This window comes from Phacochoerus africanus, chromosome 10, assembly GCF_016906955.1.
Source record: "Phacochoerus africanus isolate WHEZ1 chromosome 10, ROS_Pafr_v1, whole genome shotgun sequence".
NCBI lineage: Eukaryota > Metazoa > Chordata > Mammalia > Artiodactyla > Suidae > Phacochoerus > Phacochoerus africanus.
The window spans coordinates 116,044,688-116,069,408 of record NC_062553.1 but is presented as its reverse complement, the minus strand read 5'-3'; the positions used below and the strand labels follow the sequence as shown (position 1 = coordinate 116,069,408).

The 24,721-nt window shown below is 37.1% G+C and overlaps 1 protein-coding gene across 3 annotated transcripts; it reads right to left on the bottom strand.

Annotated features, from left to right (window-relative positions):
• Nucleotides 1-1,380: 1,380 nt before the first annotated feature.
• On the bottom strand, nt 1,381-24,677 carry INTS12 (integrator complex subunit 12). Of its 3 annotated transcripts, none has more exons than XM_047798528.1 (7): nt 24,559-24,677; nt 16,540-16,704; nt 11,981-12,133; nt 10,052-10,239; nt 8,150-8,309; nt 2,614-2,760; nt 1,381-2,068 (listed from the first exon to the last, which is right to left on the bottom strand). In XM_047798528.1, the coding sequence occupies exons 2-7, from the start codon at nt 16,693-16,695 to the stop codon at nt 1,484-1,486; spliced, it is 1,389 nt and encodes a 462-aa protein (XP_047654484.1). In that variant the 5' UTR covers nt 16,696-16,704; nt 24,559-24,677; the 3' UTR covers nt 1,381-1,483. The 3 variants fall into 3 exon arrangements, with proteins under 3 accessions (XP_047654484.1, XP_047654486.1, XP_047654485.1); XM_047798530.1 differs by lacking the exon at nt 24,559-24,677 and adding an exon at nt 24,191-24,542; XM_047798529.1 differs by lacking the exon at nt 24,559-24,677 and adding an exon at nt 22,838-22,921.
• Nucleotides 24,678-24,721: the final 44 nt, after the last annotated feature.

The following is a 24,721-nucleotide window of genomic DNA, read 5'->3' as shown; positions in this document are numbered from 1 at the left end:
CTGTCAGAATATATATGTAAAACAACAACAGGATAATTTACAACCTTGCAAATAAGGCAACAACTCAGGTCACATTTTCTGACTTAACTGTGCACACACATGCTTCAATGCAATCTCAAGAATTAATTAATATGGGAGCTTTTATACAAAGTTAACTAAAATTAGGTAACTTGTAGTGATTTTTCAGAGATAAAATTAGCTTTTTCATGGTCTAGGAAGAAGCTATCAGTATGTAAACAAATCTGAAATTATTCATCCACAAAGATTCTTGGAATGAGTATTTTCCTCAAGAATACTCAGGGGAGTTCCCAGCATGGCTCAGCAGAAATGAATCTGACTAGCATCCATGAAGATGCAGGTTCGATCCCGGGCCTTGCTCAGTGGGTTAAGGATCTGGCATAGCTGTGAGCTGTGGTGTAGGTTGCAGACATAGCTCAGATCTGGTGTTGCTGTGGCTGTGGTGTAGGCCAGTGGCTACACCTCAGATATGATCCCTATCCTAGGAACCTCCATATGCTGTGGGTGCAGCCCTAAAAAAAAAAAAAGAATTTTCAGGTATGTGTGTAAACAGGAAAATACATACAGTGCATATATTACACTGTCCAGGTGAGGAAAATGGGCAACGTGAGAAAAGTATTGCATTGAAAGGGCATGGGAGTTCACAACTGGAAGATATAAATCCCTAAATAACTGATATGAGGTGATGAAAGATAAAAATATAATATGGGAATATGAGAAATACATTATGAAAAATTAATCTTAAAAAAGGGGAAATGAAATATTTGGAGGGAGAGGGAGAATCAATTGCAAGGAGGCTGGGAACTGACACTGAATATCCAGACTCTGGGGGGGGGCAGGGAGTAGAAAACTTTATTATTAGGTCATCCCTGCCCCCTTGTATTCAGTAGGATCGATTCTTGGGACTTTGCTAGATGATTTTTTTTTTTAATTCTCACCAGTCTTAGAGGATTCCAGAAGTTTTCATCAAGAATTAGTCATTCTGGGATTCCCACTGTGGCTCAGCAAGTTGAGAATCGAACTAGTATCCATGAGGATGCAAGTTTGATCCCTGCCCTCGCTTAGTGGGTTAAAGGATCCAGCGCTGCTGCAAGCTGCGGTGTGGACTACAGATGCAGCTTGGATCATGCTTTAGTGATGGCCGGTGGCTATGGTTCTGATTTGACCCTTAACCTGGAAACCCCCATATGCCATGGTGTGACCCTAAAAAGCCAAAAAAAAAAAAAAGAATTAGTCATTGTAATCACTGTTTTCACACACTATGAAAATTATCAAAATAAAAAATGTTAAATACATTTAAAACAAACATTTTTAAGTCTTGCTAAATAATATTTAGCATTTTAAGGTATGAAATAATAGAAATTTCATTATGAATATTTTTATTAAATTATAGTATATTACAGTTACTGTCTTAATAAGATTTTAATCTTCAGGGTAATGTGATATAAAAACCTACTTGGCCACATTACTTCTTTAGTTTCTTTTGGGCAGCCTTCTTCTTGACCATCTGTAATCGCTTCATGGCATTGAGCTGTGATTCTTGGGAAGTTGGACCTTTAAGGGATGCTGAGGGAGAGCTGCTTGATTCTGAAGTGGTTTTGTTAGTGGTGCTTCCACCAGGCCCTGATGTCCCACTATTTCCATTCCCACTTAGTTGGCTGCTGCTTCCGGGAACCAAACTACTTGGACTGGGAAGACCTACTTTGCTAACATTGTCACAACTAACTGAGCGACTAAGGCCAGTTTTGCCCAAAGTTAGAGGTGGCGGTGGTTTCAATGGTACAGTGGGGGAAGTGCTGTTGCTGGAACCTATTTTGGAACCTATTCCACCTTTGGATGATGTTGCCAGACCAGTCAAACCCACAGGCTTCTGGTTAGCTGATGAGGTAGCAGGTTTCCCACTATTGTTTTGGGTTGTTGAATTCAATTTTGCTGTTGATGGACCACCAGAAGTTGTTTTAGCTGCAAAAGCTGCCCATCCAATTAGTCCACTAGTTGCTGAAGAAGAAACATTGGTACCAGAAGAATTTCCTGAAATAACCGTGGATGTCTAAAAAACGTAAGATAAATATTAGAGCCAAGTATAATTAACACCTAATATAACATTCTTAAATATACATCAAGTTTAGTTAAGACTTTGAATACAAAATGCTGACTTAGGAAATTTAAGTCATAACAACAAAATTAAGTTCTGATGAACTAATGAAAAAACACATAAAACAGAACCTATCCTTAGCTAATGGGTACTACCATTTCCAAAGAAATGCCGTATTCTTTTTTTTTTCTTTCTGGTTTTAAGGGCCACACCTGTAGCATATGGAAATTCCCAGGCGAGGGGCTGAATCAGAGCTATAATTGCCAGCCTAAACCACAGCCACAGCAATGCGGGATTGGAGCTGCGTCTGCGACCTACACCACAGCTCACAGCAACACCAGATCCTTAATTCCTGAGAGAGGCCAGGGATAGAACTTTCATTCTCATGGCTACTCGTTGGATTCGTTTCCACTGTGCCATAACAGGAACTCCCTCAAGTAACTATTATTAAGTCAACTAAATTAAAATCCAATCTTAGATAAAAATGGAATATACTATACCTTGACTTCTGCTCTCTTAAATGCTAGAAAAGCTGTCTCTTGTTTGAGTTTAGTTTCTGGTTTCTTAACCAATGGATCTTTGACAGCTGGAGCTACAGAAACAACTGTGGGGGCTGGTTTTTGTGGAGGTTTCTGAGTTTTTTGAGCCTGTAAAAATCAGTGTTAAGATTAAATTAGCTATAAAATATTAGTTAAATGCACAAAAAGACAATAAAAATCTATCATAGGACTCCTCATTGAGTTGAAATACAATTGAACATTTAAAAACTATTGTTATGACACTGAAAATATACTCTTGGACAAATTACTTTTATCATAATCATATTAATGGCTTTATAGATTTTATTATCTTCTAAATAGGAAAGATAATATAAAGCTTTAACAATCATGCAGCTTAGGGTTAATTAAGTACCATTTTAACAAACAAACCAAATTGTTAAAAAAAAAAAATCACAAAGTATTTGTTAGCTTCACTCACAAGGAAGTTCATTTTTTTTATTAGGGTTGGTCAAAGATAAGAGTCTTCTTGGGGTTCAGGCATAAGTCTCTGAGTAACTGAGGGTGAATTAAAAGATAGTTCAGACTGATTATATGGTTTTGAATACAGAATAGGAAGATAAAACTATTAGTGTTAAATGATGAACCTTTTTGAGGTTTTTTCCACACTGTAGAGCTAGTCACGCTGGATTTTTAAAGTTCGCAAACACAAATTTCTATGTTATCACAGAGGAATTTGCACTCACTGATCCTTTAAGCATTTTCAGTTCTATTTTGACCAATAATTGATTCTTTCCTTTATTTTATATTACATACTCTACTCAATTCTCTTATAAACTCTAATCATTATTCAGCTTTTTCCTTAGTGTTCTCCAGTGAGATAATATTAACTATATAAACAGAATAGTACAAGTGTTTGAAAGAATAGTTTTTGGAGTCAAACAGAACTAGGATTGAAACCCAACTCCCTAGCTATGTTATCTCAGGTAAAATATGTGAAGCTCTAAAGTCTCATTCTTATTTGTAAAATAGGGACACTTTATGTTTCAAAGGTGGGTTATGAGAATGAAATGTAATTATGTAACAGTTTAGCATGGTATCTGGCACATGTTGAATGCAGACAATAACAGTTACTATTTATTCATCACCATTTATAAAAGGTAAGAAAACAGAATCTGAAAGAAACCTGTCCTTACTGGATGGGTACAGATGCTCCCAGCCATTACATTGTCTTTGACAATCCTAATAAGGCCATGCAAGTCTATACCAGGAAATTTATTAATAATGTGTTTTCATATCTGGAAGCTTGAATGCAGTTGTTTTATATTTGGATTTTCTTGTGCATGGTTTACCATACAATATAATTTTCATCCTTAAGTTTCATCTCATTTTTATATTACATACTTTCCATATGAAAAGTACACCTACTTTCAAATATCACTTATAAAGCAACATTCAGATCAAGAATACTATTAACGATGCTAGAAGATATCTATGGTAAAATATCTCTTGCTACCGAGAAAGATTATCTTACCCTCCATTGTAATACCACATTATGAGAATGCAGCCTTCAGAGTAAATCAGAAATACATAATTCCATATCCATGGCCTTTAATCAGTAGATGTGGTTAGTCTCTAAAGACCTCCCTAACATATGTTTTAGCAGATGAAGATTCGTCACCATCAAGCCCATAAAGAAACTCTGCCTAGATGATCATGTTTAGGTCTTTTTCTGTTTCTTTTATTTTACGTAGCCATCTTAGAAGCTGAGTAAAAAATACCCAAAACCCTTTGTCCTCTGCTGGTCATACCAGATTAGGGAACTAGGATATTATCATTTGACTCAGTGCTGCTTGACAAAGGCACTATAATTTTTCATTAGGTGACTTACATATCACAGAACATATGAAATTCTCCACTCAAGGCCATAACTGCCAGTATAGCAGCAATCAAAACTACCGTGTATTTCTAAATATTGCTGAGTAGGAGTGTGTTACTACCTTAGATTGAGAATCACTACAATAAGTCATGGGTCTCTCACTTAGTGAGTGAGAATATCCTTGGACCCTATCACCCATTTCACACCATTCTTAACTCTGTCTTCCTATAATAATGCGTACTGTAGAATCTGCCCTAGTTGGAGGATTAAGCACAAGGAGAAAGGTGATATAAGATGTAATTTATGGTGTCTTTGAGCTATCTTGGAGCAATAACCAATGCACATAGGAGAACCTCGATGAAGGCAATTATAATAAGAATGACTGGACTTAGCATCCCCACTATTTCCAAATTTATTTCTCTCACTAAACCTTGTATATACTGGATCCTGATCTCCGGGCTCACTTCAGATCATGTCTTTTGGTATTTCTCTAGGTCCACTCTTGGTGCATTCTAGTCGTGTTCTTTTTTTTTTTTTTCATTTTTTTTAATTACTCAAATGAATTTATCACATCTGTAGTTGTATAATGATCATAACAATCTGATTTCACAGGATCTAATCGTGTTCTAATATTAGTCATGGTCCCCCATTTAGCACTGGACTCTCAGACACTGACTGAACTTAATAATTTCTGGTGCTAATCTACATTTCCTCCATTTTATGTATCTTAAAGTGAGAATAGAATGTAGGATGTGTCCAGTCCTGAGCTCCGCTCTAATGCTTTCCCAGTGAGTGAGACTTGGTCTTTTTTTTTCTTTCTTTTTTTGGCTAACCCATGATGGCCTATGGAGTTCCCAGGCCAGGGATCAGATCCTATCCTAGCCACAGATGCAACCTACACCAAGATGCAACAACGCCAGATCCTTAACCCTCTGTGCTGGGCTGGGGATCAAACCTGAGTCCCAGCACTCCAGAGATGCCGCCAATCCTGTCATGCCATAGTGGGAACTCTGAGACTTGGTCTTAATGACGAATGAATTAGACATTTAATTTGCAAAGTTGATAAAGAAAAAAGGTATCCCAGGTGAAGAGAAACTGAGAAGCAAGGCATATGGGAAAATGAAAGTTCACCATATACTCAAGGAATGAACCATTTGTCCAGCATGGCCATAGTATGTTGGTGTATATGGCGAAGTGGCGGGAGAGAAGGATACAAAGGTAAAGTAGGTCCAAGAGAGAAAGTCTATACATTCACCCTGACAGGGATAACCTCATTATATCAGTAACTGAGAGCCACTGGTAAACTTAAACGATGAAGTTTGATAAATATTTTAGAAGAATATTCTAATTACAGTGAGTAAAGTGGACTGAAGGGAGTAAAGGAGACCTCTTAAGCTAAAATAATAGACAAGAAATGAGGGATTTGTGGAACAGGGTAATAAAAGTGAAATGAAGATTTAAGAAATACATTAGAGATACAATTAACAAGTGCAGTAAACAAAGGGATATGGAATTAAGAGAGGCATCAAAGATAATGTTTTCTAGTTCAGGAAATAGGGGAAAAAAACTGAGTGGAGAAGAAAATAATTTTAATTTAAAAAATGTTGCACTTAAGGACTTCCCTGGTGGCCTAGCAGTAAGGATTCAGTAGTGTCACTGCCATAGCTCAGGTTCAATCCCTGTCCTAGGAACTTTTGCATGCCGTGGATTATTATAGTAACAATAATAAAAATTAAATTAAAAAATAAATAAAAATATTGAACTTAAAGTAACTGTAGGATATCTGTTCTGCTGCCAAAATCCACTCCAGAGAGGGTTAGAACTATAAAAAGGGGAGTTCCTGTCATTGCCCACCAGAAACGAATCTGACTATCCATGAGGATGCAGGTTTGGTCCCTGGCCTTGCTCAGTGGGTTAAGAATCTGGCATTGCCATAAACTGTGGTATAGGTCGCAGATGCGACTCAGATCTGGCATTGCTGTGGCTGCGGTGTAGGCCAGTGGTTACAGCTCTGATTCGACCCCTAGCCTGGGAACCGCCAGGGTGTGGCCCTAAAAAGACAAAAAAAAAAAAAAAGAACTATAGATATACACTTGGTGTAAACCAAGTCACAAAATATAAGGGAGGGAAAACTTAGGAAAGAACAGTACTTACTTTATTAACAGAGTTACAGTTAAATAATAATGGACTTTGAAGTTATACTGAAGAAAAGACAGATAAATGCTACAAATTATTTATTCTGACTTAACAATTCTTAGTGACTACTTGTGTCGATGCATTGGAATGCACTATATTGTTCACCCACAAACATTCTGATGACATCCTGGAGAGCTAGTTTTATTACTTAAACTAAATAAAAATTAGATTGAGCAGAAAAAAAAATACACCTTGTCATAAAATTTCCTGTTACAAACAGAAAGTATAAATACTACTGAAATTTTACAACTTTTCAGAGGAATAAAGACATAATCTAATTCTGATTTAAGGGATTAAAAATACAGTAGATATCTTTGTTGTTGTTTTTTACTTTAAGAACTTCTGACTTTAAAAAGATACATTTGGTCAGAAAAATTTTATGTAGAAATTCATTTGGTTATCAGATACGAGAACTTTTCTATCAGGAGTCCCTAATCTAATGCAGGGGGAATGGTGGTGGGAGAGGCAAGCAAGTCACTGAAGTAAATAATAACTTGACTTTTTAACAATGTTCATCTACCTATTTTTTTAAATGAATAAAAGTTAGAAAATTATCCAATATAACAAATGAAAACATGTTCAGTATGATATCAAAGGCAGTTAAGTTTGTCAACAGGAAACTGAGGTAGTACTCTGGAAAATAGGATAAATGGTCACTTGAAGACAATAAGAAGGAAAGACTGAGAAGCAAATAAAGAAACCCAGAAGGAAAGACAGAGATGCAATACAAATACTACCTCTGTACACAGTTTGTATGTTTGGTGATTTATGCTCACTCAGGAATAGGCATTTCCAATATTTCATTACCAGACTCACCAAAGACTGGGGCTTTGTATCTCACCACTTCCCACAGTGCTTTGCATTATTATTATTATCATTATTATTATTATTATTTGTCTTTTTGCATTTTGAGGGCCGCTCCTGTGGCACATGGAGGTTCCCAGGCTAGGGGTCAAATCGGAGCTGTATCCACCGGCCTACACCACAGCCACAACAACACGGGATCCGAGCTGCGTCTGCAACCTACACCACAGCTCACAGCAACACCAGATCCTTAACCCACTGAGCGAGGCCAGGGACTGAACCTGCAACCTCATTGCTTCTAGTCGTATTTGTTAACCACTGAGCCACGATGGGAACTCCTGCATTATTTTTTTTTAAATGTTTACAAATACACTGACATACTACTAAGGAATGTTCATATTTTGTGGGTCTTCGATCCTGTTTGTTTATACCAGAAAGTGCTAAAGATAAATAGAAAAAAATACACCCATGTGGTCTGGCCCATTTAGGTATATCTACATAAATCACACATACTATGGTACATACACAAACATTTACATAATCAGCTTACATGATTTATTTTTATCAGTAGTATAAATGTCCCAATTTTTATTTTAAAAAGCACATATCAACAAAAACATTTCACAGAGATTGTTTAAGATGGAGAAAAATGATTCCTACCATTCTCTTCATTTGTCTGGTACATCGGGCACAATACCACACAAGGCGAGGGTCGTTCACTTCCTTGTCTGTCACCTGGGGCTTGTGGCAATCTTGATGGTAGAGATTATGGCATTCCTGACATTCTACTAATTGATTACCTGATGCCACTGTCATTTGCCTAAGAGAATACAACATTAAACAATACATTTATTTGAATGCAACAATTTAAAGCCATTTTAAGGTTGTTCTGGTAAAGTTTGATATACTAAAGAGGGTAAAATCCCCTGAAAACCAAAGAGCAAAATAACAAACCCCAACATATAGCCTGTACAAACACTGTTTCTTTTAAAGGTTTTTTTTTCACCATTAAGAAATACATGAAGTGACTTACTGACTAAATCTGGCTCTATTCACCTTGTCATTTCTCATCACAATTTTTTTTCTTTCTCCTAGAAGGTAGTAGACTTTGGCTAGTCCTCCAACAGTCTCATAACATCTTTGTACTTGTACCTCTATTAAATTCCTTTATATATATTGCCTATTGTTCTATCTTCTTCATTACTATATGAGTTACCTAAAGGTGGAAACGGTACCTAATAGTCTATAGAGCCTAGCACATTATTGTGTAGACATAGGTTGTTCAATAAATAAATGTCTTATCAACTGAATAGAATGTAGCAATATGTGTACCAAAAAAGTGTAAATTACAACAGCAATAGCCTTAGGCTAGAATAAGAAGTCTCCTGATAGAGGGCTACAATTACTAGTTCTTTCCCTCTTATTACTTTACCATTTATTTCTTTATATAAAAATGATAACCCTTATGGTAAATAAAGGTTGAGAAAAATACATGTGAAAATAATGAAGCTCTAACAATATGATCCCATTCAGAAGTACATTAACTGATTCTCTGTAAGGTTCACAAAAGTTTATAGATATAGGCTTAGTCCCAGTGCACCAGAGTTTAACATTTTCATGAAGAAAATACCAATAAAGGTGGCTATCTTTTCTGCTGTGCTAAAGCAATGAAAGCCATTAACAATTAAAAATACAGCTCCTGGCATCAAGTTGCTTAAAAATCTAATTATCCTGAATTTTAAAATGCCTCTTTTACTAAGCAGAATTATCTGTGTTTTTATAATTATGTATCCATGTTTTAAAACACACTCAGAATAACCTACATGACCCAATCATTTTGTTTCCATTATCCTTAGGAAAATATTTAATAGTACTTGAGAAAATCATACCTAACTTTTTACTTTATAAATACTATCAACACTTTAGAAAAAAAAAAAGAAACATAGTCTTTTTTTTTTTTGGTCTTTTTAGCTATTTCTTGGGCTGCTCCCGCGGCACATGGAGGTTCCCAGGCCAGGGGTCCAATCTGAGCTGCAGCCACCGGCCTATGCCAGAGCCACAGCAACGCGGGATCCGAGCTGTGTCTGCGACCCACACAACAGCTCACAGCAACAACGGATCGTTAACCCACTGAGCAAGGGCAGGGACCGAACCTGCAACCTCATGGTTCCTAGTCAGATTCGTTAACCACTGCGCCACGACAGGAACTCCAGAAACATAGTCTTCTTAAAAAGAAAGATGGAAATAATTAAGTCTGCTGAACAGGCTCTTCCTCACTGAAGAATAAAGCAATAATTGCTTTCCCTCTAGAACCCAAGAATGCAGAAAGTGTTACTACAGCATAATTGACCAAAGATGCCAATGTCAGGAAGATAAAATATTGAAAATTTTCAAGACAAACTGTCATATGGGCAGTTCATGGGGAATAATCTCCTTATCTTCTACCCACCTCTAAATAATAAAAACAAAGTAAAAACGCCCAACAATTCATCTGATTTTTCTTTTCAGAGATGTTTGCTCTTTGCAAATAAATAAAATAATCTGTGGCAAGGTATAACTTACCTACAAACAACACAGGCCAATCCCATCTCCATGGCAAAATCATCAGCACTCGTCTCCTCAAAGCTGGAAAGGTCAGCTATAGCCAAATCCTTGCTGGTTTGGACAGTAATGGGAGAGGACCGTGTCTCTGGCTTCTCCAATCTTGGTTTCTTTGGAATATCAGCTCCTTCAGTGACATCTGATTTCATCTATTAAAAAAATCACACTAGAATAAATTTTAAATCACAGAGAGATGGGATAAAACAGACAGTGTGCAATGACCAAGTCTACTCATCAGATATATTCACAGTTAGGGACAGATATACACAAAAGACCTGTCGAAGATGGATAATAAATTCACAATCAGTATGTTAAAAGAAACCAATAAGGTGGAACAGTTTAACATGGACCTGTATTTCTCTTTGTAGTCTTTTATCCATTAAAGAATCCTGGAAGTTCAGGAATTTACTTATACTGTCTTTGACTACCTCCCCCAAACCCCCCACCATTCGATACTTTGAATTGAGAAGCCACAGCACAATTAAGGCTATTTTTGTTTTAAGTATTTTAAATTATGAACTACTGACATTTAAAATACATTGAAAAGAAGTAAATAAATAATGAACTTCTATCAGTCATCCAGGCCTAACACATCTCCATATTTGCTTAAAAGCAAATTCTGTCTCCTCTCTTTAAGACATAAATATTATGGATATACCTGTCAGATTGGCAAAAGTTAAAAGTTTGATAAGACATGGAGAATTTTGAATTCAGACAAAAAAAAAAAAAAAAAGAGTTCCCGCTGTGGCACAATGGAAACGAATCCGACTAGAAACCATGAGGTTGCAGGTTCAATCCCTGGCCTCGCTCGGTGGGTTAAGGATCTGACATAGCTGTGAACTGTGGTGTAGGTTGCAGATGTAGCTCGGATCTGGTGTTGCTGTGGCTGTGGCATAGGCTGGCAGCTACAGCTCCGATTAGATCCTAGGAACCTCCATATGCCGCTGGTGTGGCCCTAAAAAGACAAAAAAAAAAAAAAGAGAATTTTGAATTCCTATACTTTATCAGTGAGAGTATAAACTTATAATCCACTTATGCCTAATGATGTTGAAGATATACCTATCTTATTACATCCACTTATAGGTATACATCCTATAGAAACTATCACCATGTGCAAAAAAGCTCACTGATGCTCCATTGTAACAGAGAAAAAGAAGTAATAAGCTAATTGCCTATCAGTTGGGGAGTGGATAAACTAATTTATACATAGGATGAATATTACATGGTAGTTGAAAGAAACATTCAGATCTGTAAGTGTCAACACATGTAAATACTAAAAGGACATTTTTAAGTGGAGAAAAAGTTGTCAAACGATATATATGTACAGCATTTATACAAATTTAAAAACACAAAAAATTATACCATATAGTTTATGAATAGCCAATATTTAGAAAAAGTACTAAAATATTCCAGGCCAGAGGTTACTAAGGTTTCTCTAAAAACATTTTTTTAAATATAAGTGCAAAAATCCTAATAATTAATTATGTGAAGAAATCATTCAAAATAGACAATCCATGAGTTATCTATACCCCTGTTAAGGTACAGGCCATTCTGTAACAAATTTCATATTTAGTCATTTACATCTTTATTCGTTCCTCGCTATCTTTTCTTTTCAACAACTGTTCCACTTGGAACATTTGAGTTATAAAGATTACACATAAAATCAGTACATCCTCTAGGGCTTAAATGTTGTTGACAATGACTTCAGTAAGTGGTTTAAAAATGTTTCTAAATTTTTAATTTTTCAAAAAACCAACACCTATAATTATCAAAACATATTTACTGATTACATACTTTTATCCACTATTACACACAAAGAGCGCAAAATATTTTTCTGCCAATAAACAACTGACTGACTGATTGATTTACTAGAGTAAAATAAAATCTTACTTTATCAGCAGGTCTCTTTTCACCTTCCTTCTTTACCTTTTCAGCTGTGAGGACCTTGCCATTATTATTGCCAGAAGGAAGACTGGATGTTGTTTTGGGCTCTTGCTTAACAGACACAGTTTTTGTGCTTGAAATTTTGGGTGGCTCCACATCCTATAAGTGAAATTAAAAAGATATCCATAGTGAAATATTCAGATTATTCAATATATTGTTAAAACAAGAAACAAACAACAACAACAAAAAAGCCAGATCATAAATCTAAGCAATTTTCAGTTAAAAATTAAGACATCATGTTGTGACCAATTTATTGTCCTTTACTTTAAACAACTGATATAACCATACTTGTGAACCTGGGATGAATCCCACTTGGTCGTGGTGTATGATCTTTGTTATACGTTGTTGGATTCGGTTGGCTAAAATTTCGTTGAAAATTTTTGTGTCTATCTTCATCAGAGATATTGGCCTATAGTTTTCTTTTTTGGTGGTATCTTTGTCTGGTTTGGATATTAGGGTGATGGTGGCATCACAGAATGTCTTTGGGAGTGTTTCTTCTTTTTCAATCTTTTGGAAAAATTTAAGGAGGATGGGTATATAAGTTCCTCTTTGTGTTTGGTAGAATTCACTTGTCAAGCCATCTGGTCCTGGACTTTTATTTGTAGGGAGTGTTTTTATTACATATTCAATTTCATTTCTAGTGATTGGTCTGTTCAGTTGATCTATTTCTTCTTGATTCAGTTTTGGCAGGCTGTAAGTCTCTAGAAAGTTTCCATTTCTTCTAGGGCGTCAAATTTGTTGGCATGCAATTATTCATAGAATTCTCTTATGGTTTTTTGTATTTCTGCAGTATCCATTGTGACTTCACCTTTTTCATTTCTTATTTTGTTTATCTGGGTTTTTTCTCTCCTCTTCTTGGTGAGTCTGGCCAGAGGTTTGTTAATTTTGTTTACCTTTTCAAAGAACCAGCTCTTGGTTTTATTGATTTTTTTCTACTGTTTTTTGAATCTCTATTTTATTGATTTCCTCTCTGATCTTTATGATTTCCTTCCTTCTGCTGACTTCAGGTTTCATTTGTTCTTCTTTTTCTAATTCATTTAGGAGGAGGGTTAAGTTGTTGATTTGAGATTTTTCTTCTTTTTTGAGGAAAGCCTGTATTGCTATGAATTCCCAGGTTCACAAGGATGGTTCAACATATGCAAATCAATCAACATCATATGCCACATTACCAAAAGAAAAATAAAAAACCACATGATCATCTCAATAGATGCAGAAAAAACATCAAAGTCCAACATTCATTCATGATAAAAACTCTTACCAAAGTGGGTATAGAGGGAACATACTTTAACATAATAAAAGCCATTTATGACAAATGCACAGCCTATATAATAATCAATGGAGAAAAAGCTGAAAGCCTTCCCGCTAAAATCTGAAACAAGACAAGGATGCCCACTCTCACCACTTCAACATAGTACTGGAAGCCCTAGCCACAGCAATCAGACAAACAAAAGAAATAAGAGGTATCTAAATTGGAAGAGAAGAGGTAAAATTGTCACTGTATGCAGATGACATGATACTATACACAGAAAACCCTAAGGACTCAAACCAAAAACTACTCGAACTGATCAACAAATGCAGCAAAATAGCAGGATATAAGATTAACACTCAGAAATCACTCACATTTCCATATACTAACAATGAAATATTAGAAAAGAAATTAAAAGAATACCTTTTAAAATTACACCACAAAAAATCAAATACCAGGGAATAAACCTGACCAAGGAGACAAAAGATTATATGCAAAGAAACGGAAAGATAATCCATGCTCCTGGGTTGGAAAAATTAATATTGTAAAAATGGCCATACTACCCAAAGTAATCTACAGATTCAATGCAATCCCTAACAAATTACCTGCGACACTTTTCACAGAACTTGAGCAAACAATCCAAAAACTAATATGGAACCACAGAAAACCCAGAATTACCAAAGCGATCCTGAGAAACAAAAACCAAGCTGGAGGCATAACTCTCCCAGACTTCAGGCAATACTGCAAAGCCACAGTCATCTAGACAGTGTGGTACTGGTACCAAAACAGATATACAGACCAATAGATCAGAATAGAGAACCCAGAAATAAACCCAGACACCTATGGTCAATTAATCTTCGACAAAGGAGGCAATAACATAAAATGGGAAAAAGAAAGTCTTTTCAGCAAGAATTGCTGGGAAACCTGGACAGCTGCATGTTAATCAATGAAACTGGAACACACCCTCACACCATGCACCAAAGTAAACTCAAAATGGCTTAAAGACTTAAATATAAGGTAAGACACTACCAAACTCCTGGAAGAGAACATAGGCAAAACATTCTCTGACATCAACCTTACAAATGTTTTCTCAGGTCAGTCTCCCAAAGCATCAGAAATAAAAGCAAAAATAAACCAATGGGACCTAATCAAACTGACAAGCTTTTGCACACAAAAGGAAACCGTTAAAAATACCAAAAAGACAACTTACAGAATGGGAGAAAATAGTTTCAAATGATACAACTAACAAGGGCTTAATCTCTAAAATATACAAACAACTTATACAACTCAACAGCAAAAAAGCCAACAACCCAACTGAAAAATGGGCAAAAGACCTGAAGAGACATTTCTTCAAGGAAGATATTCAAATTGCCAACAAGCACATGAAAAAATGCTCAACATCACTGATTATTAGAGAGATGCAAATCAAAACTACCATGAGATACCACCTCACACCAGTCAGAATGGTCATCATTAATAAATCCACAAATGGCGAATGGTGGAGAGGGTGTGAAGAAAAGGGAACCCTCCTGCAGTGTTGGTGGGAATGTAAATTGGTAAAACCACTATGGAAAACAGTGTGGAGGTACCTTGGAAAACTACACAAAGAATTACCATAATACTCAGCAACCCTACTTTTGGGCATATAACCAGACAAAACTTTCCTCGAAAAAGACACATGCATCCGCATGTTCATTGCAGCACTATTCACAATAGCCAAGACATGCAAACAACCTGAATGTCCATCAACAGATGATTGGATTAAGAAGATGTGGTATCTATACACAATGGAATACTACTCAGCCATAAAAAAGAATGACATAATGCCATTTGCAGCAACATGGATGGAACTAGACACTCATATTAAGTGAAGTAATTCAGAAAGAGAAAGACAAATACCGTATGATTTCACTTGCATCTGGAATCTAATAAATGGCACAAATGAACCTTTCCACAGAAAAGAAAATCATGGACATGGAGAACAGACTTGTGGTTGCCAAGAGGGAGGGGAAGGGACTGGGAGGGACTGGGAATTTGGGGTTAATGGATGTAAACTATAGCCTTTGGAATGGATAAGCAATGGGATCCTGCTGTATAGCATTAGGAACTATGTCTGGTAACTTGTGATGGAGCATAATAATGTGAGAAAAAAGAATGTATACATGTATGTGTGACTGGGTCACCTTGCTGTGCAGCAGAAAATTGACAGAACACTGTAAATCAGCTATAATGGAAAAAATAAAAATCATTATTTAAAAAAAAAACTGATATAAAAGCTGCATCTACTTAAAGTGTAAAATCTGCTAAGTTTCACTATTTGGTTTCACTATAATCAATATAACGAACAGATCTATCATTCCCCAAAATTTCCTTGTGGCCCTTTGTAATCACTGATGGAGACAGACATCCTAGAAAAACTAAACAACCCAGTCTCGGGCAATCACTAATTTGCTTTCTGTCGCTATAAATTAGTTTGCATTTCCTGGCAATTTCTGTAAGTGGAATCATGCAGTATATGTCCTTTTTTCTGGCTTCTTTCACTCAGTATATTAATTTTGAGATTCACCAATGTTGCTGAGTATATCACTCAGAAAAGTACCTGGGACACAGTATATGTTCAAGGTATGTTATCTATCACCACACTAGTAAGAGGTAAGCTGGGATTTAAAGCGGGTTTGTCTGGTTCCAAAATGTATATTCTTTTTGCATAAAGCTGCTTGGCCACTTTGTTTATTATCACAATTGCAGCTACATAGTTCTTACACTTCATCCATCCTTTTTTCCTTAAATTATCCTATCCATATTTAATTCACTTAATTGCAAAAGCCTTGTCCTTTTATTTCATTATTTTTGCCCCCAAACATTAGAGAATAGTTACAAGTAAGTTATGGTTTTATTCAGCAGCTTAAAAAAAAAAAAAAAACAATCAACCAACCAACCAAACAAAAAAACCTTTGATCATAAAGAGTTAGAAATTGAAACATATTTTAAACAAGTGCATTTCTATTCACATGAAGAAGTAGAAAACAATATCTCCTACTCCCAGCTATAAAGTGTAAAGTTCTATAAAGTGTAACAGTTCTCTGAAAGCTTGAAGGAAGAAAAGAATAATATATATAAAATCTCTTCATGCCATAAGGAAAGATTATTTTGGCAAAGAGATAGTTTTGAGACGGTCTAAATGTTAAATTAACACTGTTCTGCCACAGGATTTACAACCACCCCCCCATCCCTGCAAGCTTTTTATTCAAGTAGATACCTTTTGAGATGGACGGTAACTTGAATCAATGCCCCGAGCCAAAGATTCATCAAGTAGTGCTTTTAGCTTTTCAGCCGAATCCTTACTCTTTGAATGTAAGAAGCCTAGTGCTTTCAAAAAAATGGGATCGAGTTCCAAGTTCACAGCAGCAGCCATTGCAAACACCTGAAGAAAAAAAAAGGGGAAAGTAATTTACAGACAATGAGCAATTATCTATGTCAAAGTTTATTTTGTTCTTTTGTTTCTAATAGGTAATACTGCACACTTTGGATAGAGAATTCCAAATGTCCAAAAGGTTCTTATAGATAAACTTCCTTTTTATCCCTGAGTGGCATTATCTAGTACTTTTTACCTGAAGCAGGAGCACAATCAGTTTTCTTCGTATCCATATCCATGACAAAATTTTAAATACAGAATAGCTCTTCTCCGTCACAGAGGCACTTCCTAACACTGTTTCACAATGGTACACTTAAAATTCAGTACGCAGCAATTTGACATATTTAGATCAAGTTTACTATATATCAAAATTTGTTCTCTCAAACTTTATTTCCAGGACAAAAAAACAAACAAACAAACCAAAATACACATTGGCGGAAGGGTGTCACCAGAGGGCAATGGTTAGAGGGTGCAATTAAACAAGGAGCTATTAAGGTCACTGCTGAAGCTTTTATCTCATTTATTTCTTTCTTTATTTTTGTCTCTTTATTCCTCAGCTCCAATCTTGAGTGCTTCAGAAAACATACTAATATAATCTTATTGCCTCACACTTAGACTGTGATATCTCAGGCATTAAACAATTTTTTAAAAAGCAAGGTGCCAAATTGTAATATATATCTATCTCCCGTAGGGCCTCTCTGTGTCCTATGAAGCTTAAAAATTAGTGAAGATATACATCAGAGTCTTAGGAAATGCTTAAACACTAAAAGGTTTTGTTTTCAGCTAAGACCAATGTATTATGAGGTTCTACTTCTGGTGTCACTTTTTCAAATATGTCTGTGGGCAAGGAATTACTAAAATAAAAATGTATATTTTGTGTTCAATTCTTTGATCAACATTCTAGGCTTAAAATTGTCTTCTGTCCTCGAGGTTGATATTGTAATAATGCAACACACTTGTACTCCTAGAGTTAAGGAACTGTCAGCAGTTCCACAGTAATCTCTCATTTTCAGGAGTTTACAAAGCCATTAAAACCTGCTGTAGGTTGAATCTTGGCGTATGAAAGCTCAGCCTGAAAATGCATTTTGTTTGTTTTTTCCCCATTTATCCCCCCCCCCAATTCCTCTTCAACTTTGACAGAAAGCACACACATAACATAAGGGAGAAAAAGGCCCTTCTTTTTCAGAAGGGATCCAAAGGCCAATACTAAAAGAAAAAACCTATTTCAAACAGTTGTTTTGGTAATAACAAAAATTGAGACGCAACCTCTATCACTTCTTAGGGGTGTATTATTACATACATCATTTATGTATAATGATAGGTACACAAAGGTTTTTTATTTAGGTTACTTATGACATTGGTCACTGCACATTCTGAGGAGAAAAGAGCTCCTCACTAAAATGTCCATAATGAAAAGGAATAAAGCTGCCACTCTTCCTGAGTGCACAAAGGAACACAGCCTAGTCTTTCTACTGATCTAACTTTTTATAGCTAAGGAGCATAGGAGTTTACTTATCCAGAACAATCTGTATTATCTGGTACTGAAAAGATTGATTCTTAGAAGATTATTTTTAATATATTAGAAAAACCATTACTGAAATTTCCATGCTGAAAAACAGAAGAAAAGCATTTATTACGTATTTCCATAATCACAGATAGAAGGTTTATGTTACAGATTAGGGGACAAGAGTCAGCACCTCGATTATAAGACTAAAGATCACGTCCTCAACAGGAATCTGGAGTCAGTTCTTTTTATAAGATTCTTAAATTATAAAACTGAACAGGCTTTATACTCCTGACCTAAATTACTAACATATTCACTCCTCCATTCCTCTAGCCAGTGGTCTCCATAGAATACAGAGAAAAAAATATTAGAATTTCTTTTTATTTTTAATCTTTTACAGAGTGACAGTAGTATGTGCACATAATTGGTAGCTAAATGCAAATATAAGGAAGTGTGCTCAATTTTTTTTACTCATGGAATAAATTATGAGAAAAGTTTCAAGACCAATGCTTTAGTCTTTCTAGCAACTTCCAGTTTCCCTATCCTATTTACATAATGACTGCTTGCTTTAAGGTACAAAACACCTCCCCCTAAGAAAATCCCTCCAGTGCTCTTTCCACTCTGCCCTTCCCCCTTTCCACATTAACTTCATTGCTAGCTACCTATCAACTTCTAGTCCCCCCTCAATACCAATATATTCCCCTACATTTTTCACTTGTTTCTAAAGCACTTTATTGATTTACCTTTACTAACCTCCCTCATCAAAAGAAACATCACCTCTTTTATAACTTTCTCCCAAGTAGTTAGTGTTCCTTTAACTTGTTCCCACTCCAACAGCAAAGAGAGGTTCTACAGAGACCTTACTCCATACTGAAAAATATTCTATGACCACCAGTTATTAATAGAGTCTCTTAATTTCCACACCGGCATCTTCGCTGTTGCTAATGTATAGAATATCTGCACCAGGCTCATCTTCTTCCTCTCCCTGTGCCATCGTCTTTGGTAATTTTAGCACCTATGCTGATGTTCTTCAACCTTTTGCACTAGGTTTATTTAAATCTTCAACCCCAAGGAACTTCATCTTCAGCAACTGAAACGTGAAACCTGCCACAACGAATAGTTGTGAATACCTTCCTCGGCTACAATATCTTCCTTGACTACAATCAATTCTCCTTATTGGCTACAATCTTCCATCTCTCTATCACTTCTACCGCTTTGACCCAGGAGCCTCTTCAAGGTACCATGTCCATGTTTCTTTTAAAAAATTTCTTTACTCCCATTCACCTGTACTTTGAATTTATAGAGGCCTCTACTTTCTTGTTCTCGCTGCTTTCTCTTTATTGGCACCTTCTTCCTCCAATTTCTTTTCCTCATCCAAAAGAAAACAGTAGTTGGGCCTAAAATAAAACACTCATGGTTATGTGTTTTATCCTTTATATTTTAGTTTTCTATTTTGCTTTCATTCCCTCTTTTCTATTGCCTTCTCTAGTTTCTATCACTTCCCTTTTCTTACTGGCAAATGCACATACAGTAGTTCTCCCACCCATCCCCCCATCTGTGGTTTCACTTTCCTACATTTTAGTTACCTGTAGGTGCACAATATTACATGGAAAATTCCGGAAATAAACAATTCATAAGTTTTAAATTATGTGGCACTTTGAGTAGTGTGATAAAATCTCATGCCAATCCAGTCCATCTTGCTTAGGATGTGAATCATCCCCCTTTCCAGTAAATCCTGTGTCTGTCAGGTCACTAGCCAGCTCTGTTATTAGATTGACTGCTGGATTATCACAGTGTCTATAATCAAGTAAGTAAACCTTATAATGGCCCCAAAGAGCCAGAGTAGTGATGTGAGGAGTTGAGATATGCCACGGAAGCTGAAAAGTGCTTCCTCTAAGTGAAAAGGTTTTCACCTTAGTAAGAAAAAAGTTATATGTTCATATGCTGAGGATGCTAAGATCTATGGTAGGAATGAATCTTCTGTGAATTATGAAGGAAAAAGAAATCTGTGCTAGTTTTGTTGTCGCACTCAAACTGCAAAAGTTATAGCCACAGTGCATGATAAGTGCTTGCTTAGAACGGAAAAGGCATTACATTTGTGGGTGGGTGAAGGACACAAACAGAAAATGTTCCAACTAACAGCAATGCATTGGGCCAGAAAGCATTGAGCCTCTATGTAGACTTCATTCAGCAAGGGATCCCCTGAAAAGAGTGGTCGCACAGTTTCAAGAACAGGTTTTAGAGTGAAAAATTACTGGTGAAGCTATGTCTACCAATGAAGCCACTGTCACATTTCTGGCAGAGTTGAAGAAGTTGAGAAAAGAAACCATGTTCACATAACTTTTATTATGGTATGTTATAATTATTCTATATTATTAGTTATTCTTGCTAATCTCTTACTGTGCCTAATTTATTACTAAAACTTTATCACAGGTATGTGCATATACTAAAAAACATAGTATATATAGGGATTGGTCCTATCCATGGTTTCAGGCATCCATAGGGGGTCCTGGAAGATATCTCACTGCTAGAACTCTACCTTTTTGCCAGTAATTATAAATTAATCTCTCCAGCCCACGTGTCTCTTCCAAGATCCAACTGCCAGCTTGACTTGGATATCTCACTGGTGCCTCCTATTCAACATGTGCCTAACAGAGCCACTCATAAGGTCTTCTCTCAACCAATTCTTCCTCTAGTACTCCCTTTCTCAAATGATACTTGCTCCATTGTTTCAGCAAAAGCCTGAAAATCAGCTTTAACTACTTCTACTTCGACACCTGCCCTCCAATGACTCACCAAACCGCTTAAATATATTTCAAATTAATCCACCTTTCTCAATTCTTAGTACTACCACCCTAGACTACTGTCATCCATCTCTCATCTGGTCCACTGTAAGAGTTTAATCAGAACCCCACAACCACCCCTGTCCACCTCCAATGCTTTTTATATCACCCACTTGCTTAAAATACTCTTTTTCTCTTCTTACCATCTAAAAGTTAAAAATAAGACTCTTTAAAATGTCTCTAATGCCCTCCATGATCTGGTAATACATGTAAAGCAGTTACCACAGTACCTGGCACAAAGTACAATTGCTCATTAAATGTTACCTAGTATCTCAAGCTATTCCCACTCTCCGTTGTAACCACATGACTTATTTCAAGTCTTTCAACACATCATACTCTTTTTTACCTCACCTCTTTTGCCTCATCTTATCCTTCTAGTCTGCACATTCCCCTAACAAAACAAGAAGTCTTATTGTTATACTGTCGCAAAATATCCTGTACTAATGCAATCATAGCTACTACACAGTTAAATATGTAAACAGGGTTTGTCTTTTTCACTGGAATGCAAGGGCCAGCACCAGACTGATCTTACCTACTGCTGAACCCCATGTGTCTAGCAGAGTGCCTGGCAGATAGCAGACACTCAGTAAATGCTGGCCAAGCTAATACGTATTATTTATTCACCTTCCCTTTCAAACACCCTTCCCCTCCATGAGTTCTATTACACTCAGCTTTCCTGGTTTTCCTTTTCTATCTCTGGCTACTCTTTCTCTGGCTCATCTTTTCATCTCCGTTGCTCTGGTTTTTGCCAAAGTATCTGTCCTTATTTGTTTTCTTTAGTTCTTTAGTTTCTTCCTTGCTAATTTATGTTTTCAACTATCATCAGTAGAGCAGATGATTTCATATGTTTATTCCCACTCAGATCTCTCTTAAGCTCAAACCCCATATTTCTAATTGCTTAGTAGACATGTCTACCTAATTGTCCCAATGGTTTCTCAAATTCAATAAAGACTGAAATTGAGATTATGAATATCTCCTACCCCAAAGTTCCTTGTTCCGCACTTTCTTTCAATAAATGACATACTCTCCGTTAACCAGGCCTGAGGCCTACATTTTTGCCTGAGTCCTCCCCAATTCCTATATTTCAACATTTCTCTTGTTGCTATTTTCCATTTCCATTGCTACTACTCAGATTCAGGTCTTTATTAGCTTTTTGCATTGTAGCAATAATCTAGTTATTGTCTTGGACTTCAGTACTGTTGCCGTATTAATGTTCCTGTTAACACATCTCACTATCTCCCTTCCTCCCTCCCTTCCTTCTTCTTCCTCCCTCCCTGCTTCCTTTCTTCATTTTCTTCCTCAAAAATTAAGACTTCCCATTCCCTTTAAAATAAAGCCTAACTTCTTGGCCTAGCATTTAAAAAGATTCAGTAGGAGATCCCATTCTGGCTCAGTGGAAACTAATCTGACTAGTAACCATGAGGTTGCAGGATTGATCCCTGGCCTCGCTCAGCAGGTTAAGGATCCAATGTTGCTGTGAGCTGTGGTGTAGGTTGCAGACACAGTTTGGATCCTGTGTGGCTATTGCTGTGGCATAATGTGGCAGCTGTAACTTCGATTCGACCCCAAGCCTGAGATCCTCCATATGCCTCAGGTGTGCAACCCCCCTCAAAAAAAAAGACTCAATAACTGGCACAAAAACTAATTCTTCATCTCCAGATCTCCCATAGACCAGAATCATTAGCTGGACTTACTACTTCTCAATTTTTTTTCTGTCTGGAGAGCTTTTTTACCCATTTTCATATTTCCACATCCTATCAAGACCCATGAGGGTACTGATGAGGACTCTACTCACCCAATAATACTAATAATCTTGCTGAATTCCCGTCATGGCGCAGTGGAAACGAATTTGAACTGGAACCATGAGGTTGCGGGTTCAATCCCTGGCCTCGCTCAGTGGGTTAAGGATCCTGCGTTGCTGTGCGCTGTGGTATAGGTCGCAGACGTGGCTTGGATCTGGTGTTGCTGTGGCTGTGGTGGAGGACTGCAGCTACAGCTCCGATTGGACCCCCAGCCTGGGAACCTCCATAAGCTGCTGGTGCGGACCTAAAAGGACAAAAGACAAAAATAAATAAATAAATAAATAAATAATAATAATAATAATAATCTTGCCCTCCCCTGGGAAATCTTGGAGTGCATTCTCAAGGTACTGGAACTTTCTACCTTGAACCACACTCTTTTTTTTTCTGTTTTTTTTTTTGCACATTTGTTATATTCTCTATAAATCTCTGACTACTTTAAGGGGAAAGGCTATCTTTTTACCATCACTTTTGTATTTTGTAAAGTACCAAAAAATAATGGCCAAAGAATTATTAGAGATCAAAGGATAATAGTCTTTCCTTCGACACAATTCTAAGCATTTCCAAGTCCCTCTGCAATAAGCAACAAAAAAGAAACTCAAAGCTATTACCACCCTCCCGACTCCTCCCACCCCCAATCCCACCTCAAGCCCTCAAATATCAAAAAAGCAAAAACAATACAAAACAGAAAACACTTTTTTCATGACATGGGACTTGTACAATGTTCCTATTTGCATTACTCTCTACCCAATCCTCCATCTGATTTAAATTCATTAACCCCACTAGACTGTAAACTCCATGCAAGAAGGGAATTCTTTTATTCAGAACTGTTACATACCTAGTGCTTGGAATTTAACATATTCTGAAAAATATTTGTTGAGTGAATGCACTAGGGTTTTTTTAAATGTCACTTTCTAAGGCTTCTGTGATTTCTCCAACCTAAATTGGGTATTCATATATAAATATATGCTTTCCTATAGATCCCATTATCTATCTTACAAGCTAACATTAAAAGAAGTCCAAAGGTGGAGTTTCACGTGCACGAGATGAAGGAAGATGAACCTATTCAGGCAGAGTGCAATATTGGGGTTGCCATCTCAATAACGGCTCTAGAAAGCTTTGCCCTTTGCAAACTCATGCAACTCATTCTAATAAATACCTTTTTAAAGATACTACCCTTTTTATTCCTCCCGGATCTTGGCCCTGGATTACACTGATAACCTTAGGCACACATCCGGAAACGACAACAGGCGGAAAGAACCTAATTCCAAACCAACCAACCAACAGAAAATCTGAAAAACGACACTCAGAAAAGGAATATCAATCTTCTGATCAAAGGCAAGACCCACCGAAGGCCTAACATCGGGAAGGGTCTTGACAAGTGAGCCCAATGAAGATGAGAGGAGGCAGAGGGAGCTGCACAGAGAAGTCGCCAAAACCTTCCGAGGAAGGTCCGAGACAGGGTTCCAAGGTCCCAATCCCTGGGGCCGTAACCTCGGTCCGCTGACCCCAGCCTGCAAAACCTTCGGGGGAAGCACGACCCCAACTGTAAGGGGAGAACGGTCAGACTGGGCATTCGACCGCCTGCAAATTATGAGTTTCCTCACAAGAGGCGAGGAAACTAAGACCGCACAGTACTACCGTCCCACCTCACCCCTCGCGGAGGTCTCAAGCCTCCCAGAGGCGGCTGCGAACCGAGGGGCTCGTCGCAACTCACCGCTCCGCCCCGCTGCTCCGTCCGTTCCCGGTGGCCTGACGAACAGGTCCCAGCACTAGCCCGCCGGGAGAGCGGAAAAACAAAAGTTCCCGCAGCAGGGTCGACTGGGGAACGTTTTCACTGTGCGACGGGAGGAAGTGACGTAACCACCTTCTTCCGGTGC